Source organism: Bos javanicus, chromosome 5 (assembly GCF_032452875.1).
Source record: "Bos javanicus breed banteng chromosome 5, ARS-OSU_banteng_1.0, whole genome shotgun sequence".
In the NCBI taxonomy this organism is placed as follows: Eukaryota; Metazoa; Chordata; class Mammalia; order Artiodactyla; family Bovidae; genus Bos; species Bos javanicus.
Genome location: NC_083872.1, coordinates 113,878,542 through 113,898,505, shown reverse-complemented (window position 1 = coordinate 113,898,505; position 19,964 = coordinate 113,878,542). Strand labels below are relative to the sequence as shown.

Genomic DNA, 19,964 nt, shown 5'->3' with positions numbered 1-19,964 from the left:
TACCTGTTAGACCTGGGGCCAGAGCAGGGGTCCCAGTGCAAGAAAAGAGATGGACAGGTGGAGCCCAGGGCAGCCTGGCAGCCCCTGCCGACCCCAGCTGCCCTGAGCCCTGGGCACCCACCTCTTTCAGGACAGACTTAAGTGAGCTGACCACGAACATTACGGTCTCCTTGTCGGCATCGTCCTCTCTTCTCAAGGCATAATATCCTTCGGTTGCTCTGGAAGATGAGAAGGAAGGTTCATCTGGGACTGCTCCCTGCATGCTCTGTCTCTGCCCTGGGCTCTGAGATTGGCCCAAGCCCAAGCATTCCTCTAACCTTCCCACCGCCGCCGGGCCCTTCGAGCCCAGGTTTAGTTCAGGGCTGAGTCATTTAGTCCCCACTGGCCCTCGCAGCTCAGCGGGACCTGCACAAGGTTAATCTCAGGATCTTCCCAGGGTTAGCCACTGAATGGTGGAGCCAGGATCTGAACGGGCTTCTGAGTGCATGCTTTCTCTTTTTTTTAACAGCTTTATTAATTCCACCCATTTAAAATGTACAGTTCCATGGATTTTGGTACATTCAGAGGTGAGCAACCATCCCTACAGTCGATTTTAGATCCTATTTATCACCTCAACTGAGCCACAGGGGGTCCTGCAATGCAGGAGGTCCAGTTCCTGGGTGGGGAAGATCCCCTGGAGGAGGAAATGGCAGCCCACTCCAGTATTCTTGCCTGGGAGATCCCATGGACAGAGGAGCCTGGAGGGCTACAGTCCACGGGGTCACAGAGTTGGACGCGACTGAGCACATGATGGATGTGGACTTGCAAGTGAATGGAATCACACAGTACGCAGGCTCTCCTGACTGGCTTCTTTCAGCAAGTCTAATGTTTTCAAGGTTCCTGCCTGTTGTAGTGTCAGTGCGTCATTCCATCTCGTTGCGGCATCAGTCCATCATGTGGTTGGAGCCTATTTGCTTGGCGGTGAGCTGAGGGACATCGGAGTTGCCTCCCACGCTCGGTTCATTCTGTTCTGAAGGACACCGCTGTGAGCCACCAGCACTGGCTGTGGTGTGGGCAGATGCTGGGTCACATGGTGATTTCAAGGCTTGAAAAACTGCCAGACCTTCCCAAAGTGGCTGCACTGTTCTACAGTCGCACAGCAGCCTGGCAGGGTTCTAGTTTGTAGCTCCTCCAGGCCCTCAGCATAAAGTCTAGATGTCCCAGAGGGTGCGCAGCGTCCCTCCCTGGGGTTGGGATTTGCCCCCCATGAGTCCCTGCCTTCTGAACCCCTGTGCTCGGCAGACGAGTCCCCGGAAGTCACAGTTCCTGCCAGGTCCCAGGTCCAGGCTGAATGCAGTGGAGCAGGGGTGGCACCTGAGCCCCCGCGAAGGATGTTCAACGGGCTGTGGGTCCCGAAGGTGGCGGATGGCCTCTGACTGAGGATGGCGGAGAGGGGACAGCAGATGGAGGCACAGGGCCGGCCTGGGGGTGTGCGGGGCCCGGTGTGGCTGGAGGGTTTGGGAGGATGGGGCCAGGCGGTACTGACTGCTGGTCCCTCTGCCACACCTGAGTGTGCCCCGCCCCCCAGACACAGATACCTGTGGAAAGGTGTGGTGCTGTCCCTGCCCACCCCCAGTGCCCTCCCCCGTGCCCCTCCCCTCGCCTGCCTTCCACGCACCAGCTACGGGGCGGGGGTGGGGGCGGGGCGGGGCACTGCCCAGGAAAGATGGCAGAGTGGTCTCATACCAGGAGACCTGGGCATTCCTGAAACTCGGGTCTGTCTGGGGAGCTTGGTTCCAACTTACTTGACGAGCAGGATGCGGGCCTGCAGATTTTTGATGTAGTGCATAAACAGCTCACTGCTGACGAAATCGAGGCAGTGCTCTGCCTGCAGAGACAGAAAACCCCAGTGAATTCTCGCCACGAGGCCCCAGGCGCTGCTGTGAGTGGAAACCCAGCTCTCTTGGGAGCAGTAGACACCCACCTCAGGCACCCAACCAGGACCAAGCCCACTGCCTAGCCACATCACCACCTCAAGAGAGGCTTCGCCTCCCTCAGACTGGAGACTTTAGTCCCCGTAATCGTTCTCCCTCCTCCTGGGCTCATGGCTGCCCAGGCAGACGACATGTCCAGGCCCCCCTCTGCCAGGTGAGGCCATGCAACTACATGCAGAGAAGTGGCCCGGGTGCTTCGGGCCAAGGTTTTAGGACGGAGGCGTGACACGGGAACCATATGTGGCTGCTGAGGGCTTGGCATGGGGCTTGTCCAGCCTGAGACATGCTGTCTCACTGGATTTTAAAGACTTAGTGTGAAAAAATAATGTCAAATATCTCGACTATTTTTTTATGTTGATTCCATGATGAAGTGACAACACCTTGGATACACTGAGTTAGAAGGTATTATGAAAGTTGACTTCACCTGTTTCTTTTCACTCTTTTTGTATGGCCACAAGACGGTGAGACTTTAACATGAGCTCACATCATACTTCTATTGGACTGCGCTGCTCTGGGCCGAGAGCCCTCTGAGGGAGGGCACTCAGGATTTCCTGTGTCCACAGCTCTCGGCACACGTGTGACAGGCACGGGGTTCAGTGAGTGTGTGCCGAGTGGGTTAATTCAAGAGCGCCCCCACATGGACTGACTGTTAATGTCCAGTTCCCCTACAGCATCTAGAGGAAGCTGCACGCACACACAGCCAAGAAAACTCATCTTTGTTCTGCTCTGACCCCTCCCAGCTATCTCCTTCTCCTCAGAGAAACAGAGGTCCCCCTGTCAACCACAAGGCCTGCTGGGTGAAGATTTACTGAGGATCCAGACGTGCCACATGTTATCCCCTCCCCAGAGGATCCGAAAGGCAAAGCAACTGTGTCTCAGTCAGCAGCTGACCGGCTTCCCAGGTGGCTCAACGGTGAAGAATCCATCTGCCAAGGCAGGAGAGGTGGGTTCCATCCCTGGGTTGGAAAGATCCCCTGGGGAAGGAAATGGCAACCCACTCCAGTATCCATGCCTGGAAAATCCCATGGACGGAGGAGCCCAGCGGGCTATATATAGTCCATGGGGTCACAAAAGAGTTGGACACGACTTAGCGACTAAACAACAACCGGTGAGACAGGAGATGGCGCCAGACTCAGCTCAGCATGGACTGCCCCCCACCCCTAGTGTCTTATTTCAGTCGGTTCAGTCACTCAGTCATGTCTGACACTTTATGACCCCATGGACTGCAGCACGCCAGACTTCTCTGTCCATCACCAACTCCCAGAGTTTACTCAAACTCATGTGCATTGAGTCAGTGATGCCATCCAACCATCTCATCCTCTGACATCCCCTTCTCCTCCTGCCTTCAATCTTTTCCAGCATCAGGGTCTTTTCCAGTGAGTCAGTTCTTTGCATCAGGTGGCCAAAATATTGGAGCTTCAGCTTCAGCATCAGTCCTTCCAATGAATATTCAGGACTGATCTCCTTTAGGATGGACTGGTTGGATCTCCTTGCAGTCCAAGGGACTCTCAAGAGTCTTCTCCAACACCACAACTCAAAAGCATCAATTCTTTGGTGCTCAGTCTCTCAGCCTTGCTTTAATTTTGCTTCTCCCACCAGGACTGGGACCCTGTGGCTTGATGGCCCAGGCAGGCCCTCAACAGAATTACAGGCAGGTCTCTGAGGCAGAGGTTGACGGATATCACCTCCATGCACATCTCCAGATGTGAAAACAGAACACAGATCTGGGTTTGTGGAGCGCTTTCCTCAAAGGCAACCATATGAAGGCTCCAAAAAGCCTTTGAGGACAGCTGCTGGCCGCATCTTATCTCCTCCGTCTTTTTTCCTTTTCCTCTCCATCCCTCTCTGACCATCTTTTCCCAGTCTGCTTTCATTCCCTGATCTCTACTTTTCTTCTGTAAGTCAAGTGTGGGTTTCCCAGGTGGCTCTGCAGTAAAGAACCCACCTGCCAATGCAGGAGATTCAATGGGTTTGATCCCTGGGATGGGAAGATCACCCGGAGAAAGAAATTGCAGCCCACTCCAGTATTCTTGCCTGAAAAATCCCATGGACAGAGGAGCCTGATGGGCTATAGTCCATGGGGCTGCAAAAGAGTCAGACGACTTAGCAACTCAACAACAACAATAAATTCAAGTATAACTTATAATGAAGTGCACAGATCTGAGTGTTACCTCATCATGGCCTCTGACACACGGATACATGTGTCACGTAAGGATGTAACCATGACCCAGATGGAGGTTGGAACTGCTCAGCAACCAGCCGGCTCCCTCTGGGGGTCTTCTCCAAGGACACCACCTGCTCTGACCTCTAGCTCCCTAGATCAATTTTGCCGCTGTTCAGACTTCATATAGGAGGAGTCATAGTGTTCTTTTTGAGTTCGGGCTTCTTTTGGTCTGTATGTGTGTTTTTCACATTCCTGTATGAATGTGTGGCAGTTTATGCATTCTGTTGTTGATAGACATTTGGGTGATCTCCACTTTGGGGCTATTATGAATCAAGCTGCCGTGTCTTCTGGAGCACACACACGCAGTGCTGCCGGCTGTATATCTAGGATTGAGATTGCTGGGCAGAGAATTTGCATATATTTTCCTTCGGTAGTTACTGCCAGTTTTCCAAAATGGCTGCATCAACTTACACTTCCTCCCGCAGTGTGGGACAGTTCTGGATTCTCCACATCCCCACCGAGACTTGGTATTTACTGTCACAACTTCGGTTTTAGCTGCTCTGGAGCGGGTGTGGAGGTCTCTCGCTGGGGCTTTGATTTGCGTTGCCCTAATAACTGATGGCGTCCAGCACTGTTCATGTGCTCACCGGCCATCTGGATGGCCTCTTTCAGAAAGGGCCTGTTCAGATCTTTCGCCAGTTTTTAAAAATGAGGTTGTCAGCCTCTAATCTTATCGATTTGGAGAAGTTCCTTACATATTCCAGACATGAGTCCCTCAGCAAACCTGTGTATTTATTTACTTATTTGGCTCTGTCGTGTCTTAATTGTGGCACATGGGCTCTAGTTCCCTGACCAGGGATCGAACCTGGGCCCTCTGCATTGGGGGCGCAGAGTCTTAGCCACTGGACCACAAGGGAAGTCCCCTTTTTCATTAATATTCTGTTTTTTAAAAAAATATTTATTCGTATTTATTTATTTGACTGCACTGGGTCTTAGTTGCAGCATGTGGGATCTGGTTCCCTCACCAGGTATCGAACCCAGGGCCCCTGCATTGAGAGAACAAAGTCTTAGCCACCGGGGAAGTCCCTCTTTTTTTTTTTTTTTTTTACTATTCTATTTTGATGAATAGAAATTCTAAATTTTAATAAAGCTGTATCTATCAACATTTTCATTGATTCATGGTGTGTGTGTGTGTATTAGTCTACTTAAAACATATTTGTCTACCTCAAGGTCATGAAACCATTCCCTAATTTTTCTTCTAGAACATTACTGTTTCACCCTTCATATTTGCTCTACGATCCATGGTGAATTAATTTTTTGTATATTGTGTGAGGCAGGGACCTGGGGTCATACTTTTCCATCTAGAAAACCCACTGCCCGCCCCCCAGTGAACTGAGGTGGTGCCTTTATTATAAGCTGGGAGAGCCTCATTCATAACTTTCATAATTAAATTCCCAAAGTATTCTACAAATTCATCCCAATATAATTTTTAACAGAAGTCAATGATTCTAAACTTCATTCAAAAGTGAGAATATGCAAGAAAAAGCAAGAACATGTGTGAAAGAACAAGGAGAGTGGACTAGTTCTGGTATCAAAACGTGTTAGAAAGAAACAGGAATCAGAACGTGTGACTTGATGCGGACAAAGAGATTGATGGGACGTAAAAAGCAGGGACAGGCCCATCCTAGAATTTGTCTCTTTGGTGATTTAGTTTCTGCCCCAAGGGGAGTCTTCCCATCTGTGGGTGGCCCTCTCCCTTGGGCCCTGTGATGACCACACGGCTCCCCCTGCAGAACAGCTGTGGGCACAGTCCCCGAGGCTGGAAGGGCATTTCCAAACACCCTCAAAAACAAACTGACTTCCCTGTGGTCCAGCGGTTATGAATCCGCCTCGCAATGCGGGTGATGCAGGTTCGACCCTGGGTGGGGGAACTAAGACTCTAAGCAGAGCAACTCAGCCCACGCACCCCAATGGCTGAGCCCACAAGACACAGTGAGGACTCCTTGTGCTGCAACTAAGAACTGATGCAGCCAAATAAATGAACAAGTAAATAAATAGTCTAAAAAATAATAAACTGGCAAGAGTAGTACTACTGCAGAAACTGAAAAAAAAAAACCCAAACTGCTCTGGGAAGCGGACAGCTGGGACAGCAGCCTGACTCAGCCCCAGGGGGGCCAGCCAGGAGACTCCCTGGAGGAAGACTTCTCCATCAGGGCCTCCAGGATCCTGCTGATTAGGATCGAGCCGTAAGCTCCGCCTCCCCCGCCAAGGATGGGCACCCAGAAGACAAGCCACAGAGAGTGAGCCCCGTGGTGGGGACGGCCCTGGATAATTGGCGGTGGACCCACTGGTGTTCCTCTGGGGAAAAAATGAAAATGGATCCCTACCCCTCCACAGGCTTCCCTAGTGTCTCAGCAGTAAAGAACCCACCTGCCAATGCAGGAGACCTGGGTTCAATCCCTGGGTTGGGAAGATCCTCTGGAGGAGGAAAGAGCAACCCACTCCAGTATTCTTGCCTGGGAAATCCCATGGACAGAGGAGCCCGGCGGGCTACAGTCCATGAGATCACAAAGAGTTGGACTCAACTGAGCAACTGAACAAACAAACAACCCCTCTTTGCTTGAGAACAAATTCCAGCTGGATCAAAAACAAAACTCGAACATTCCCATCCCCTTGGCTGATGCCCTGGTTCAGGCCTCGTGTCCACGCCTGGGCCTGGGTGACAGCTCTCAGCAGGCTCCATGGGGCCAGAATGTCCCTCCTCTAATGCTAGCGTCTCACAGTGGAGAGCATTTAACCCTCTTACACGGTCACAGAAAGAGCCTCATCTGTGAGCGCCGGAAGCGACGGCACGGTGCCTGGTCACTCAGCACGTGACCTTAGCTAGTCTTCACAGCTACCCCAGGAAGGCATGCACAGGGGCTGGCACCTCCTGGCGGCTCACCAACTGGCTGCATGAATGACTAAATGAACGAATGCATTTTCTTTCTGCACACAAGACAGCTGAGGCTCAGAGAGGGTAAGTGCCTTGCCCAAGGTCACAGAGCCTCTCTGTGGCAGAGACGACTGAGTTTCTAGAGTACTCCTGTCACACACCAGGCTGCCTCCAGGCTGCCTGCCAGTTTCTGAGGCCTTTAGTTGGCTTGTTTTTTGGCCACACCCTGCAGCATGCAAAACTTCCCCAGCGAGGCATCAAACCTGAGCCCTCAAGTGCAGATTCATAACCACTGCACTGCCAGGGAAGTCCTCTAAGGCCTTTTGTTAACCAGTCCCTCTCTCGTCTCTTTCAGTCTTCAAACCCTCCAGCAGGAACGCCCCTCAGATGCCCAGAACTGACTCCAAGGCCTCACCTGTGTGGTCACAATTACCTGAGCGTTCTTCTCTTCTCCACCCCGCTCCTGGGGCCGGGCATGGCCCACCTTCTCTAAGGGACTTCTGACCACACCCTCCCCCAGCTGTCGGCTGGCTTGCCCTAGAACTCCTATTGCCCTTCCAGTCATTCCAAATCCATCTAAGCATTTGTAACCATTTGGCAATATCCCATGCACAGAGGAGCCTGGTGGGCTACAGTCCATGGGGTCCCAAAGCAGCAGACACAACTTTGTGACTAAACATGTAAACACCTAAACAATGGGGAAAAAAAGCCCTAGAACAAGTCTGTCTTTGTAGAATGTCTGTATTTGTCTGTGTAGAGTGTCTTTCTACACAGACACTCATAAGAAAAGAGATGGAACTGCAAATCTGCCCACGATGTGGCTGACAGCAGGCCTCGCCTTCATGGATGACTGGTATATCCGTATTTGTTGTTGTTTAGCTGCTGAGTGGTGGTGACTTTTTTCAATCCCATGGACTGTAGCCCACCAAACTCCTCTGCCCACAGGATTTCCCAGGCAAAAATGCCATTCCCTTCTCCAGGGGATCTTCCCGACCCAGGGATCGAATCCGTGTCTCCCACATTGGCAGGGGATTCTTTACTGCTGAGCCACCAGGGAGGCCCATGTCCATGTTACTCAGACACAAAAGGAATGGAATTCCAACACATGCTATAACACGAGGGAACCTTGAAAACATTTATCTACATGAAAGAAGCCGGACACAAAAAGTCACACACTGTGTGATCCCACTTATATGAGGCGCCTGGAGGAGTCAACTGGGAGACAGAAAACAGTCTGGCAGTTTCCAGGGGCTGAAAGAGGACGGGGGAGGTGGTGTTTAGCGGGTGCGGAGGTTTCACTGGGGATGATGAACAATTTTGGGGTGGTGACAACTGCACAACATCGTGAATGCATTTAATGCCACAAATGGTTTGAAAATGGTTATTTATCATGCTATACATATATATCTCTTACTACCATAAAAAAGGAAAGAGATGGAACACAGGCACTGTGAAAGGTCGAGAAGACAGCAGCACTCACCCAAGTGATCCTCCGATCTCTGTTCAGCCACACACCTGGAAGGAAGCAGAGAGACGTGGACTCAGCACCGCCAGTTGCAAGTGGAGAGGGGTGGAGACACAGCTCGGTTCTCCAGGGACCCTGGGTCCTTGCAGCCAGGGCTCATCGCTTCAGTCTGGGCCCGCAGGGACCACCCTGAGCATCCTCTCGGGCTTCCTCAGAGCAGAGCTTGCCCATAGCTACCCTGCCATGGACTGGAGTGGCCCAGGCAGGTGCCTCCGGGCCATCCTGGAGGGAGCACAGAGTGACGGTGGTGGTGGGAACAACTACCCACCTGGCATCACAATCTCATCTCTGGGAGCCCTGAAATGTTCACTGGGATCTTTATGTTCCAGGAAGTACCAAAAAGCTAAGAAGAACATCATCACTTGTTGGAGAGAAATTGAGCCAAAAAAGAAAGGTTGTGTGTCGGGGGAGGCCTGGGTGGTCCCAGCTCCACCTGGGTTCTCTGCCATGGTCCATACGGGGGCCACCTATCCCGTGCGGCTCAGACAGCAAAGAATCTGTCTGCAGTGCGGAAGGCCCGGGTTCGATCCCTGGGTGGGGAAGAGTCCCCAGAGAAGGAAATGGCAACCCACTCCAGTATTCTTGCCTGGAGAATCCCATGGATGGAGGAGCCTGATGGGCTACAGTCCACAGGGTCGCAGAGTCTGACACGACTGAGCAACTAAGCACAGCACAGCACAGCGACATATGACCCAGCAATTCCCGCCTGGGCAGTATCCCCTCAAGAAAGGGCTGCAGGAGTTAGGATGGCAGCCGCCATCAGCTCATGTAGCCGAACACTGCCAGCTATTCCGTCACCAGTGCCCATGTCCCTGGCCTAGGAGACTCTCCAAGACCAGTAGGAATTAAATCAACAGCTGGAAAGAAAGAAGTGGAAGAACCCGAAAAGAGAAAGACAATTGCTGAAGAAAAGCACGAGGGATGCGTTCAGAAAAAGAACCCATTTTTTACAGTGGGGATTCTTATCCAGAACCAGCCTTTTATAACCCAATTCCATGGAAACCAATTCCTATGCCCCCTCCTAAAGAAGTGAAGGATCTCTCAGGAAAGAAGGCTAAGAGGCCGTGATGAGCCGGCCACACGGGTCATCCTCTCTGGTAGGGCATAAAGCTAGAAGCAATCTTTGCCTCGGAACTCTGTGCAGAATACAAAGATAATAGATGTGGGAAATTACATGGTTTCACCTGGAGCTATTTAATTTTAAAATCAGAATTTTTTTTTTTTTTACTGCTCAGTTATTAGTAGGGCAACATTTTGATGGATCATTGATAAGTTCAAGTTTTTGCATTTGTATACTGAGTCTTTAGAGTTAATTGAGGACTCTAAAAATGAAAACATTTTCATTTGTATAAATGCTTCAAGGTTCATCTTGGCATGTTGTTCGGCAAGATAAGTGACTGAATATCTAACAAGCTTATATTAAAACTACCCTCTAATACCAATAAAACCAACAGTTTTCCCTGCATTCTTTCATACTTGAAAAAAAAAAAGAGCTGCAGGGTGTCAGGGAGGGTACAGAATCTCAGAGCCTGGAGGCAGCCTGATCTGAGTAGTGTAGGACCTGAGTAGGGGAGAGAATGCGTGACATGGGTCACCCCACAGACGTGCTGCCTGAGAGAAGCAAGCCTGTTCCCTCCTTCGCACGCGCCTTTGCACAAACACCACGCTCCCAGCCAGGCCTCCGGGACCTTCCTTCACACCCGACCTCCCTGCACAGATGACTTCTTTCTCTCCATTCTCCCCAGAAATTTCTAATGCCTTCTGTCATCTACCCTCTGTGCTTCTTTCCTCTACTAGGTCACAGCTTCCACGAGGACATGGAGATTTGGTCTCTTTTTTGTCCACAGCTGATTTTTTAAAAGTCTTTTTGCCTGCGCTGGGTCTTCGTTGCTGCACTTGACTTTCTCTGGTTGCGGGGGCTGCTCCCGCTGTGGTGTGGGCTTCTCACTGCCGTGGCTTCTCTTGATGAGGAGCACGGGCTCACGGGCTCAGCTGCCCCTCGCCAAGTGGAGTCTACCAGGATCAGGGATGGAACCCGTGTCTCCTGATGGGCAGGCAGATTCTTAACCACTGGCCCACCAAGGCAGTCCCATAGCTAATTGTTGGTAGGGGTTCTTAGGCATTCGTGACTCAAAATACTTAGAAGGAGCATGTAATTGAAGACTCTCTGGTCACTGCGCTACTAGATCACTGCTGTCTGATGCAACCACGGCCGAGGCCTCTGGGCCGCCTTCGTCTCCGGCCACGACCTCCCTGCACAGATGACTGGCTCCGCTGTGTGTGCAGGACTAGAGCTGACCCCTGGGTCTCCTGGCCTCCAGGCTCACTGCCCTCCTCCCTCCTCCAAGCCTGAGCTTCTGCTGCTCAGAGGATGTGAAAAGACTTAAAAGGGGGGGGTTTATCTTGGGGGTGGGGTGACCCCCAAGGTACTGAGGACCCCACAGTGCTGTTTTCTCTGCCCTGAGGCCCTGCCCCGCCCTGAGGCCGTCCTCCGTCTCTTCCAAGCCTCGCCTCCAGCTGACACCCACCCCGCCTGGACACTCCCGCACCTGTCTGCTTTTCTGCTTGCCTCTCCTGTGACAGTGACCTTTGTGAGGGCAGGAACGGTGTTTCTCAGACTGGTGGGCCACAGCAGATGTCACTTAAATAAGAAGTCCAAGCACCAGGTCCAAAAGCAAGTGGCCCTGGTGCTCCTGGTCATGAAAGAGACTGGTGCATGGTGTTTTCTCAGTTAGATTCCAATCCCACAGTCACCGCGTGCCAGCAGCCATGAGCAGGGCTTTGGGCCAATTCACCTCATTTAATTCCCTCAACAACCACACAAAGGCAGACGCCAGCATCTGTTTTACTGGGAAGGAACCAGGGAGGGTTGAGGTTGAGGTCGGCCTGGCGGCTGTGACCCCTCAGGCTGGCCCAGCCCCTGACTTGTGAGGGACGCCTCCTCCAAGGGTTTAGAAATCCCCGGAAAGTTGCATGAAATGTACATTTTATAAGAAAATAGTTTTGAAGGCAGGGGATGTTATGAGAACCCTAGACTCCCCTCTTTCTTGCAACAGCCGATAGTTCGAGACTGTGCCATGGTTATATGATACAACATATTTTTGAGTCCTGCTCTTTGGCTCCTGGCCAGAGCTCCTAAAAACTGTCCCTTCCTAAAGCGGTGGAAATGCTAGGGGCATCTTTTGTCCTAACAGTTGGTCTCTGACACAGAACTCCTAAATTCCTTGGGATTTCCTGGGCAGTAGGAATGTCTTTTGTTCAAATGGGGTGATCCTGGGTGGTTCTTGGATGGCTTTAGGATGGGGGCTGGTCACCAGGAAGATCGAGCCATGATTAGGAGCTTGGAACTTTCAGCTCCACCCTGGTCCTTTGGGGAAAAGAGAGGGACTAGAGGCTGAATTGGGAGAAGGAAACGGCAACCCACTCCAGTATTCTTGTCTAGAGAATTCCACGGACAGAAGAGCCTGGTGGGCTGCTGTCCCTGGGGTCACACAGAGTTGGACACGACTGAAGCGACTTAGCATGCCTGCATGCATTGGAGAAGGAAATGGCAACCTACTCCAGTGTTCTTGCTCGGAGAATCCCAGGGACAGGGGAGCCTGGTGGGCTGCCATCTATGGGGTCGCACAGAGTCGGACACGACTGAAGCAACTTAGCAGCAGCAGCAGCGTGCCTATTGGGTAAAGCCCATAGAAATCTCTGCATTTGGAGAGCTTGCGGGAGGTGTTGGGAAGGTGGCACACCACTCCCTTTCTCTGCTGGGACCTGCCAAGCTCATGGACTCAAACACCCACAGGAGCTGGGCAGAGCGGGCGCTGCACCCACCGGCACATGGAGGGGTCTCCGTCCACCTGCTGTTGTCTATGGGGAAGGTGTTGCCAGCTCTTTGCGTTTTTCAGAAGAAAACCTCCCTGATGGTCCAGCGGCTAACACTCTGTGCTTCCAACCCCGGGGGGCCCAGGTTTGGTCCTCGGTTGGGAAACTACATCCCACACTCCACAGCTAAGAGTTCACAGGCCACAACCGAGACTGGCACAGCCAAACAAACGAACAAAAAGAAAGTGGAACTCTCCATTTTCACACAGTCTTTCTATTCTAAATACAAGCCATCTATTCAAAATTCCCCTCAGGTCAAATTTTTGTGTTTCAAGTGCACAAGTCAAAACAAATCAGGCTTGCAGCCCCAGGGCAGCCCAGCTCGTGACCGAGTCAGAGCTGCAGCGGCCGGGTGCTGACATGGGACTGTCCGTGGTCACGAAAACCACCCGGATCAGGACTCTCCCCACCTCACGCCAACAACTGAGCTTGTTTCTAGACAGCCTGGGCCAGGGCTGTGACAGGAACACGGATAAGAGGCAGATAAAATCGGAGCTGACCTCCCTCCTCGCCCTGCTTGCTGCCTCCTGCTTTTCCCAGAAGCCCAATCAAGCTCCTGCCTCAAGCCTTTCCTGGAGGTTTCCCTGCATCCCTGAAGGGTTCAGAGGTCACCTTCTCCATGAGGTAAACCCAGGCCCTTCTATTGAAGAGAGCAAAGGACAAGCTCGGCCCCAACTCTGGCCTCCCTTACTCGATGTTTTTTTATTTTTTTCTAGAGCGCTCTCATCTCAGACTCTGGGAAGACTTGGGGAGAAAGACGGCGCCACACATGGGCCAAGGAACGCCTGAGGCCACCAGAAGCCAGAAGAGAGGCTCGGACGGCCTGTCACAGCCCTGCCAACACTCTGATCTTGACTTCTGGCCTCACACTGTGAGAATAAATGTCTGCTGTGTAGGCTGCCCCGTGTGAGCGGCTTTGTATTGGCAGCCCTAGGAAAGAAACACACATCCTGGGGGGTTGGGTTGGATGATGGGGGTGTGGCCTGCTCCAGAATGCAGTGGGGGGCTGTCAGGGGGTCGGGACTCAGGAGGAGCCTGGAACATCAGTTCCCCAGGGTCACCCTGTCTGATTGGGTCTGGGAGGCTGCTTGGTCTGCTTTGGGGTTAACCCCGGGCCTCAAAGGGCCCCAGTAGCACAGAGAGGCTTGTCCCGACACAGCCATCCAGCCGCCTGCTCACTGCCCAGGACGCCTCTCTCCTCTGCTCTCGCCCCGTGACACCTGGCTCAGCGTCCGCTCACCGTCTCACATGACCCCGGGCTGCCCTAATCGGCTTCCCCAGCCTCTGTCAGGCACCCGCCAGGCACCCTGTCTTATTCCAGATTAGCCCACTTCTGCCTCGGGGCCCCTCCAGTCTGCCATTAGGGGAGCCGGAGCCCATAGGCCTCTGCACTCCACCTCCCTTCTCCATTATGGATTTGCAGGGAGGGGCAGATATGGCGACTAAGACAAGAACAGGTTGCCAAACCACTCAGGGATATTCCCCTTGACCTAATGGTGGGTTGGCAACTTCTGAGAAAAACTACAGCACAGCAGGCACTTCCCTGGTGGTCTGGTGGTTAAGGCACCGCACTTCCACTGCAGGGGGCCCAGGTTCTATTCCTGGTTGGCGAGCTAAGACCCCACACACCTCACCAAGTGGCCAAAAAGAAAAAAAAAAAAATTACAGCGCAGCAGACCTTTGGCTTCTCTTGAGCAGCTAGAAATTCTGGCCACCCAAGTCCCCACAGGATGACCACTGGGGGCTGCCCTGCTGTCTCCATTCAAGGTCCCTATCACTTCCCAAGGCCCCACCTCCAGCAGCTGGGGTAATTCCACAACTCCTTGAGCCCCCCCCCAACCCGGGCCCCGCCCCACCCAAGGACACTTGGACTTTGGACTCTAGCCTCATTTAGTTCTTCATAAACTGAAGTCACCTGGGAAGGTCTAGGAGTCTAACAGCAGGAAGAGCTTGCCCACGCTCTCTGAGCTCCTCAGGGAGTCATTGCCAGCAAGGGCATTTGTGGATGGGGCCCCCTGGGGTTGTGCCAGCCAGGTGTCATCTCTGGCTCACCACCCTCGGGGCTGGGCACAGAGCAGACTCTGGGTGAAGGTTTCCTGATTGAATATATTGGGAAATAACACGCAGAAAACACAGGCCTGATGCTGCCCTGAAACCAAGGTGCCACCAACTCAACTTCTCCATTCTGAAAAACATCTTCAAAGTCCCCTGCCCTGTGGGGGTCCTCTAAGCCTTGCCTCGGACACTGGGCGCCCAGCACACAGGGTTGGCAGACCAGGGCAGCGTTGTGCCTTGACAATGAGCCCCCAAACCCCTGACCAAGTTTCCCACAGGATGTGACTTTCTGGAATGTGCAGCAGCCGTCTGACCTAGCATAAGCTGCTTGGCCCATCTGAGCCTCCATTTCTCCTGCTTTAAATGGGACGAGCATAGGGCAGTGGGCATGGCAACCCACTCCAATATTCTTGCCTGGAGACAGAGGAGCCTGGCGGGCTACAGTCCACGGGGTCGCAGAGTCAGACACGACTGAAGCAACTTAGCACGCATAAGTCAGTAGGAGCATTAAAGGAGGTACTTTTGCGAAGTGCTTAGGATCACGCCTGGTCCAGAGCAAGCAGCAGTAAAGCTTAGCCACTGCCATTCCTCAGAAAGGACAGTGCCCATAAGCAAAGGCCTTGGACAGCGAGCCCCTTACCCGTGGCCACCTGTGTGGTTCCTCTCTGCAGGAGATGCTTCCCGCACTCCTCGCCTGCGTGGCTGTTCTTTTTCAGTAACCTGGGGAAGAGGGGACACTGGGTGCCTGGGGCGGGGGCGGGGGCCCAGGTGAAAGGAGAGGAAGGTGCGGGAAGGCCACCCGCCAAGGACACGCGCCTGCACCAGTGGGGATGTTTGCCTCAGTGCTGTGAGTGTGCGTGTGTCTGTGTGGGGGGGGGTACTGGGCGTGGCAGAGAGCTTGTGGAGGGGTGGGGCAAAGGGCACAGCTACAGGGTGGGGTGAATGAGGGCAAAGTCCCAGCCAGGGTGGCTAAGGAGCGCCAGTGAGCACACAGAGAAACAGGTGTGCTGCAGATTTGGGACTAGGAGATGGAGCTTCCTCCAGGCCCCAGAGACTTCCCCCCTCGGTGGTCCATAACTTCCCCAGATCTCTGACTCCCACCGGTCCCACCTGCCACTCACCTCTGCAGCATCTCTTCCGGGCTGACCACCTGCTCGGGCTTCCTGGAGGCCTCCACCTGCAGCACGTGCTCTATGGCCCTCCGCTTGTAGGTCAGCAAGTTGTCCATCTCCTAAAGGCCCATGGGTTCTGCTGGGCGGGCGGGGACCCAGTTCCTCGCCCAGCCGCACCCTCCACTCAGCGGCACACCCTCTTAGCCCGAGAATACTCTGAACCCGAGAGACGCAGGGCGCAGGATCAGCCCCTGCCAGTTAGCCCTGTGACCTGAAGCAAGTTGTCCACCTCGGTCACAGCCACCCAGCCCAGCCTGCAGCCCGGGAAAGCTGGAGGGGTCAGGCTGAAGACGGAGGGGAAGGGAGAGCTCTGTTAACTGCCAAGTGCCTTGCAAAGGTGCACTATTAGGGTCCAACTGAACGGCAAGTTCATCTGTTCTAATTGACACTCTCACACTACATGGTGGAGAGGAACTTGCGGAGGGGGTACAACCTAACTCCAGTGCACCCATTTCCAGCCCAACTCACTCTCAGCATGGCCTGGCCTCGTCCAAGGCCTACTGCCTGGAGCAGCAATGGGAAGTGACACCTCCATCCACCCCGGCAGGAGCAAAGAGTCACCAGAAACTCCCAAGGAAGCCCCCTGGGGCACGGTGTTTGTCAGCTCAGTGGGTGAAACCAACAAGGACTCCAGAGTGGTGGTTACCACAATCTCGGAGATCCTACTGTAACCCACGAGCTCTCCACTCACGCAATGCACTTATTGAGTGCTTACTGTGTGCCAGTACTGGGTGTGTGGTAGTAAAGAGACAGCTGTGGTTCCTGCCCTTACAGAATCTGTGGACATCTTATGGACAAGAAAACTGAAACTGATAAAGGAGCTGTGTGAGGCTAAGCCCTCGGGAACAGGAAGACTCCCGTCAGAGCTGGAGGGTGCCTCCACATCATCTAGTCCAGGGGACCCCAATATTCCTGGTACCAGGGACCAGTTTCGTGGAAGACAATTTTTCCTTGGACCAGGGTGGGGGAGGGAGATGGTGTCAGAATGAGTCAAACGCTTTACACTTACTGTGTACTTTATGTCTATTATTATTACAGCAGCTCCACCTCAGATCATCTGGCATTAGGTCCCAGAGGCTTCAGACCCCTGCCCTAGTCCAACCTCCTCATTGTACAGGTGAGGAAACTGAGGCCCAGAGAGGCAAACTGACCTGCCCGGAGTCACACAGCAGGGAAAATGGCAGAGCCAGGACTCAGATATAGAGACAGCCCTGGTGGTCGTCACTGGTGGTGCTGGTGAGAGGGGTCAATGCTTTGCCCACCAGTCCCTACTCAGGCCTCCTGTGTGCAGTTGTGTGGTGCGTGTACACTGTGAGGGCACTTGAGTGCAGGTGGGCCTGCCCAACTGTGCACCCCTAGGGCCTCCTCAGCCCACTGCTCCTCCCCTCTCCCATCCCTGCCTGGCCTTCTGCAGACTCCAGGCCACAAGCAGGGCCTCCAAGGATGACACAGGCCCGTGACCCTGTTCCCTGCCCAGTCCGAGGGAATATGTAGCACAACCCTGCCCTCAGGGGCGGCGGGGGTGGGGAACCCTGAGCCCTCTTGTCCAGCGTCTGCCACCTCCTCCTGCTTCCCTGGTATCTGCCAAGGCGGGCAGGGCTGAGGACACTATCTGGGACCCGGGTACCCCAGTGACACCATGTGCACAAGCCCCGTCCTTACGTTTGTGTCCAGGACAAATGGTAAGGACTCCAGCAAGATGAGTTTATCCACCATCTCGGGGAAGATACAGGAAAACTATGATGCGACACCGAAGAAAGGAAGCATGAAGAGGAGAGGAAGGAGAAGGACTCAGACTGTCCCCTGGGGACACTGGCGTTCGGGTGGGGACAGGGTACTGACCACTAGGCCACCAGGAATCTCTTATCCTTTCAGGGCACCTTTCTCTCCCCTCCTCCCCACAGTCCACACCCAGCATTGACCCCGGTGATGGCTGGATTCTCCAGGGTTCTCTATGACAGAGGGGATGGGCAGTGGAAACACTTAACTCCATCAGGAATGTCCTCACAATAGTGATCATCATGGGTCCTTCCAAAGGAAGCTGGCACAAGCCACTAATGCACTGCCTGCTCCTACTCTTTACCCCTTCCTGCTCCTACTCTCCCCATCCCACCGGGAGGAGGGGCCAGAGGTGGTCACTGCAAAGCCATCTACTCACCATTCCACCCACAGCACCACCTGGGGGGACAAAAGAGTATTTGGCGGATATTCCCCAGCTCTCCAAGTCCTACCAAGATTCCTTCCCAGAGGTGGACCTACCACCAGCCAGGCCCCCCAGCTCCTGTCTCCCACCAGCAGGCGGGGCTCTGCATTCACCATCAAACTTGAGGCTCCCTCTCTGGGGCCACGCGGCCCCTACATCGGACCTGACTCTGTTTCCCTTCTCAAATCAGGAGACAACGGCCATCCATGGGGCCACCTGTCCCTTAGGGGGTTGCCTGAGGCCACTGGGCATGGTGCCCACGGGTCAGTGTCTAACGAACTCCTTTATATCTCCTTGCAGTTCCCAGGGGTGCAGGGAACCTGTGTACTAGTCCTCTCCCTCTCAGCCCCACAGCTTGAGACCAGCGCACTCACCAAAACTGTGGCCCAGGAGGGAAAACCGGTTCCATTTCAGGGCTGAAAAGACATGGAGCCAGGTCGGGGTGGGCCCAGTCTCCCCCACCTGCCCTCGGCCCCGCAGTCCCTGTGCCCTGGGATGCTCCACTCAGGAAACATCCTGAAAGGGCCCCCAGGGGCACTGAGGGGTTGGAACTCATGGGAAGAAGCGAGCTTTCTCCAGCTTGCACAAAGTCACCCATGAGTTGCTGGCAGAATTAGGGCCAGACCCCAAGGCACTCTCAGGCCAGCGTTGCTTCCTGGCCATCACACCCCATTCACAGAGCACCTCCCCAATTCCCTACACCACCCCACCCCCGACCCCCACAGACAAACACACAGGCTGTGTCTCTTGCTCACCTGCCGCGACTCTCCGGACCTCACTCACAAAGTTTTGATAGTGATACGGGAAACCTGGGCTGTAGTGGGATGAGAGTCCATGACCCCCGAAGTCCATGGCAACATAATTAAAGTCTGAGACAGAGGGAGAGGGTGGGAGGGGGCATCCAGGTCAGCCATCTCCCCCACTCCTGATTCTCCTACAGACCCGCTGCCTTACCCCATGGCTTCCCTTCAGCCCCCAGGCCCACCTTTTGGGAGAAGAGGGATGAGTCTGTCAAAGGAGTTGGCATTGTCCAGCCACCCGTGAAGGCAGAGAACAGGGGCGGCTTGATGGGAGCCCCAGGCTTTGGCTGCAATGTGGCCCCAGGGAACAGCGAGCTTCAGCTCTGAGATGAGACCTGAAATAAAGAGCCTGATGTGAGTGTGTGGCTACCTGGAGGACGGAGAGGTAAGCTGGGTCCACTGGGTGAGGAAAAACCTTGGGAGGGCTTCACAGTAGAATTTTGTAGAATAAGTTGGGGGTGGGGGTTAGCTAGGCCTGGGCTCTGTAACTTATGGCTGTGCGACCTGGAGTAAGTTACTAAAACCTCTTGACCCAGTTTTCTTTACTGTAAAACTGGAGTAAACAGAGTAATAAGCAATGGCCAAGGTTTTCTAAGCCTTCGCGGACGGCGCGATGGGGTGGCCCATCTCCCCACATCTTCACAGTAAGTTGGAACACTCTCGCCCTCCCTTCCCAAACCCAGAAGCTGAGGCACAGGAAGTGCAGTCCATGCCCTAGGTCACACAGGGGCAATCAGGTGGAGCTTGGATTCAGCGCGGGCGGCGCGACCCCAGGCCCCTTGCCCTGACCCCCGGGGCACCGGCCCGCTCAGGTCCGGCTGCCTCCTATAGGGCTGACCTTTGCACCCGCAGGCGCTCCTGGCCAGGCTTGAGACACGCGTGCCCCCAGAGCCCCCGCGAATTTGCTTCTCTAACTTGGGGCTCCCGGAATCCTGAGAGACCACGTGCGACGCATTCTCGGGGCCCCACCCTCGCGCCGGTGGGACTGGGCCTGCTCTGCAGGCTGCAGACAAGGACGTGCTACCGCCGGGAGGGCGGCATGCCCACCCCGCTTCCGCGGTCCCAAGCAGGTGGGTGGCCTCGCCCATCCCACTCCGGTCTAGGGAGCCCGGGACTGCGGAGCCTCACCCATCGTTCGCGTCCCTAGGTCGCACGGAGGCCGTCACTCCAGCTAAGTCTCCCCGCGTGCGACAGACACCTGCGTTCTGGCTCCGGCTCCTAGGGAGCCGGCCCCGCCCCGCCCCGCCCCGCCCCGCCCCGC

At 54.2% G+C, this 19,964-nt stretch overlaps 1 protein-coding gene across 5 annotated transcripts in view; it reads right to left on the bottom strand.

Annotated features, from left to right (window-relative positions):
• Positions 1-19,964, bottom strand: part of SERHL2 (serine hydrolase like 2) — a 21,114-nt gene extending 1,150 nt beyond the window's left edge. Inside the window, exons 1-11 of one of the 5 annotated variants that reach the window (XM_061418745.1) lie at positions 19,832-19,951; positions 18,889-19,038; positions 18,659-18,772; positions 18,278-18,319; positions 17,859-17,878; positions 17,363-17,437; positions 15,650-15,759; positions 15,169-15,248; positions 8,553-8,587; positions 1,785-1,867; positions 122-218 (exon numbers count right to left, since the gene is read on the bottom strand). In XM_061418745.1, coding sequence (XP_061274729.1) covers positions 122-218; positions 1,785-1,867; positions 8,553-8,587; positions 15,169-15,248; positions 15,650-15,759; positions 17,363-17,437; positions 17,859-17,878; positions 18,278-18,319; positions 18,659-18,772; positions 18,889-19,038; positions 19,832-19,835 — 810 coding nt within the window. In that variant the 5' untranslated portion in view covers positions 19,836-19,951. Of the gene's footprint in view, positions 1-121; positions 219-484; positions 1,416-1,784; positions 1,868-8,552; positions 8,588-15,168; positions 15,249-15,649; positions 15,760-17,362; positions 17,438-17,858; positions 17,879-18,277; positions 18,320-18,658; positions 18,773-18,888; positions 19,039-19,831 lie in introns of those variants that run through there. The other 4 variants (XM_061418742.1, XM_061418746.1, XM_061418744.1 and 1 more) reach the window with 4 other exon arrangements.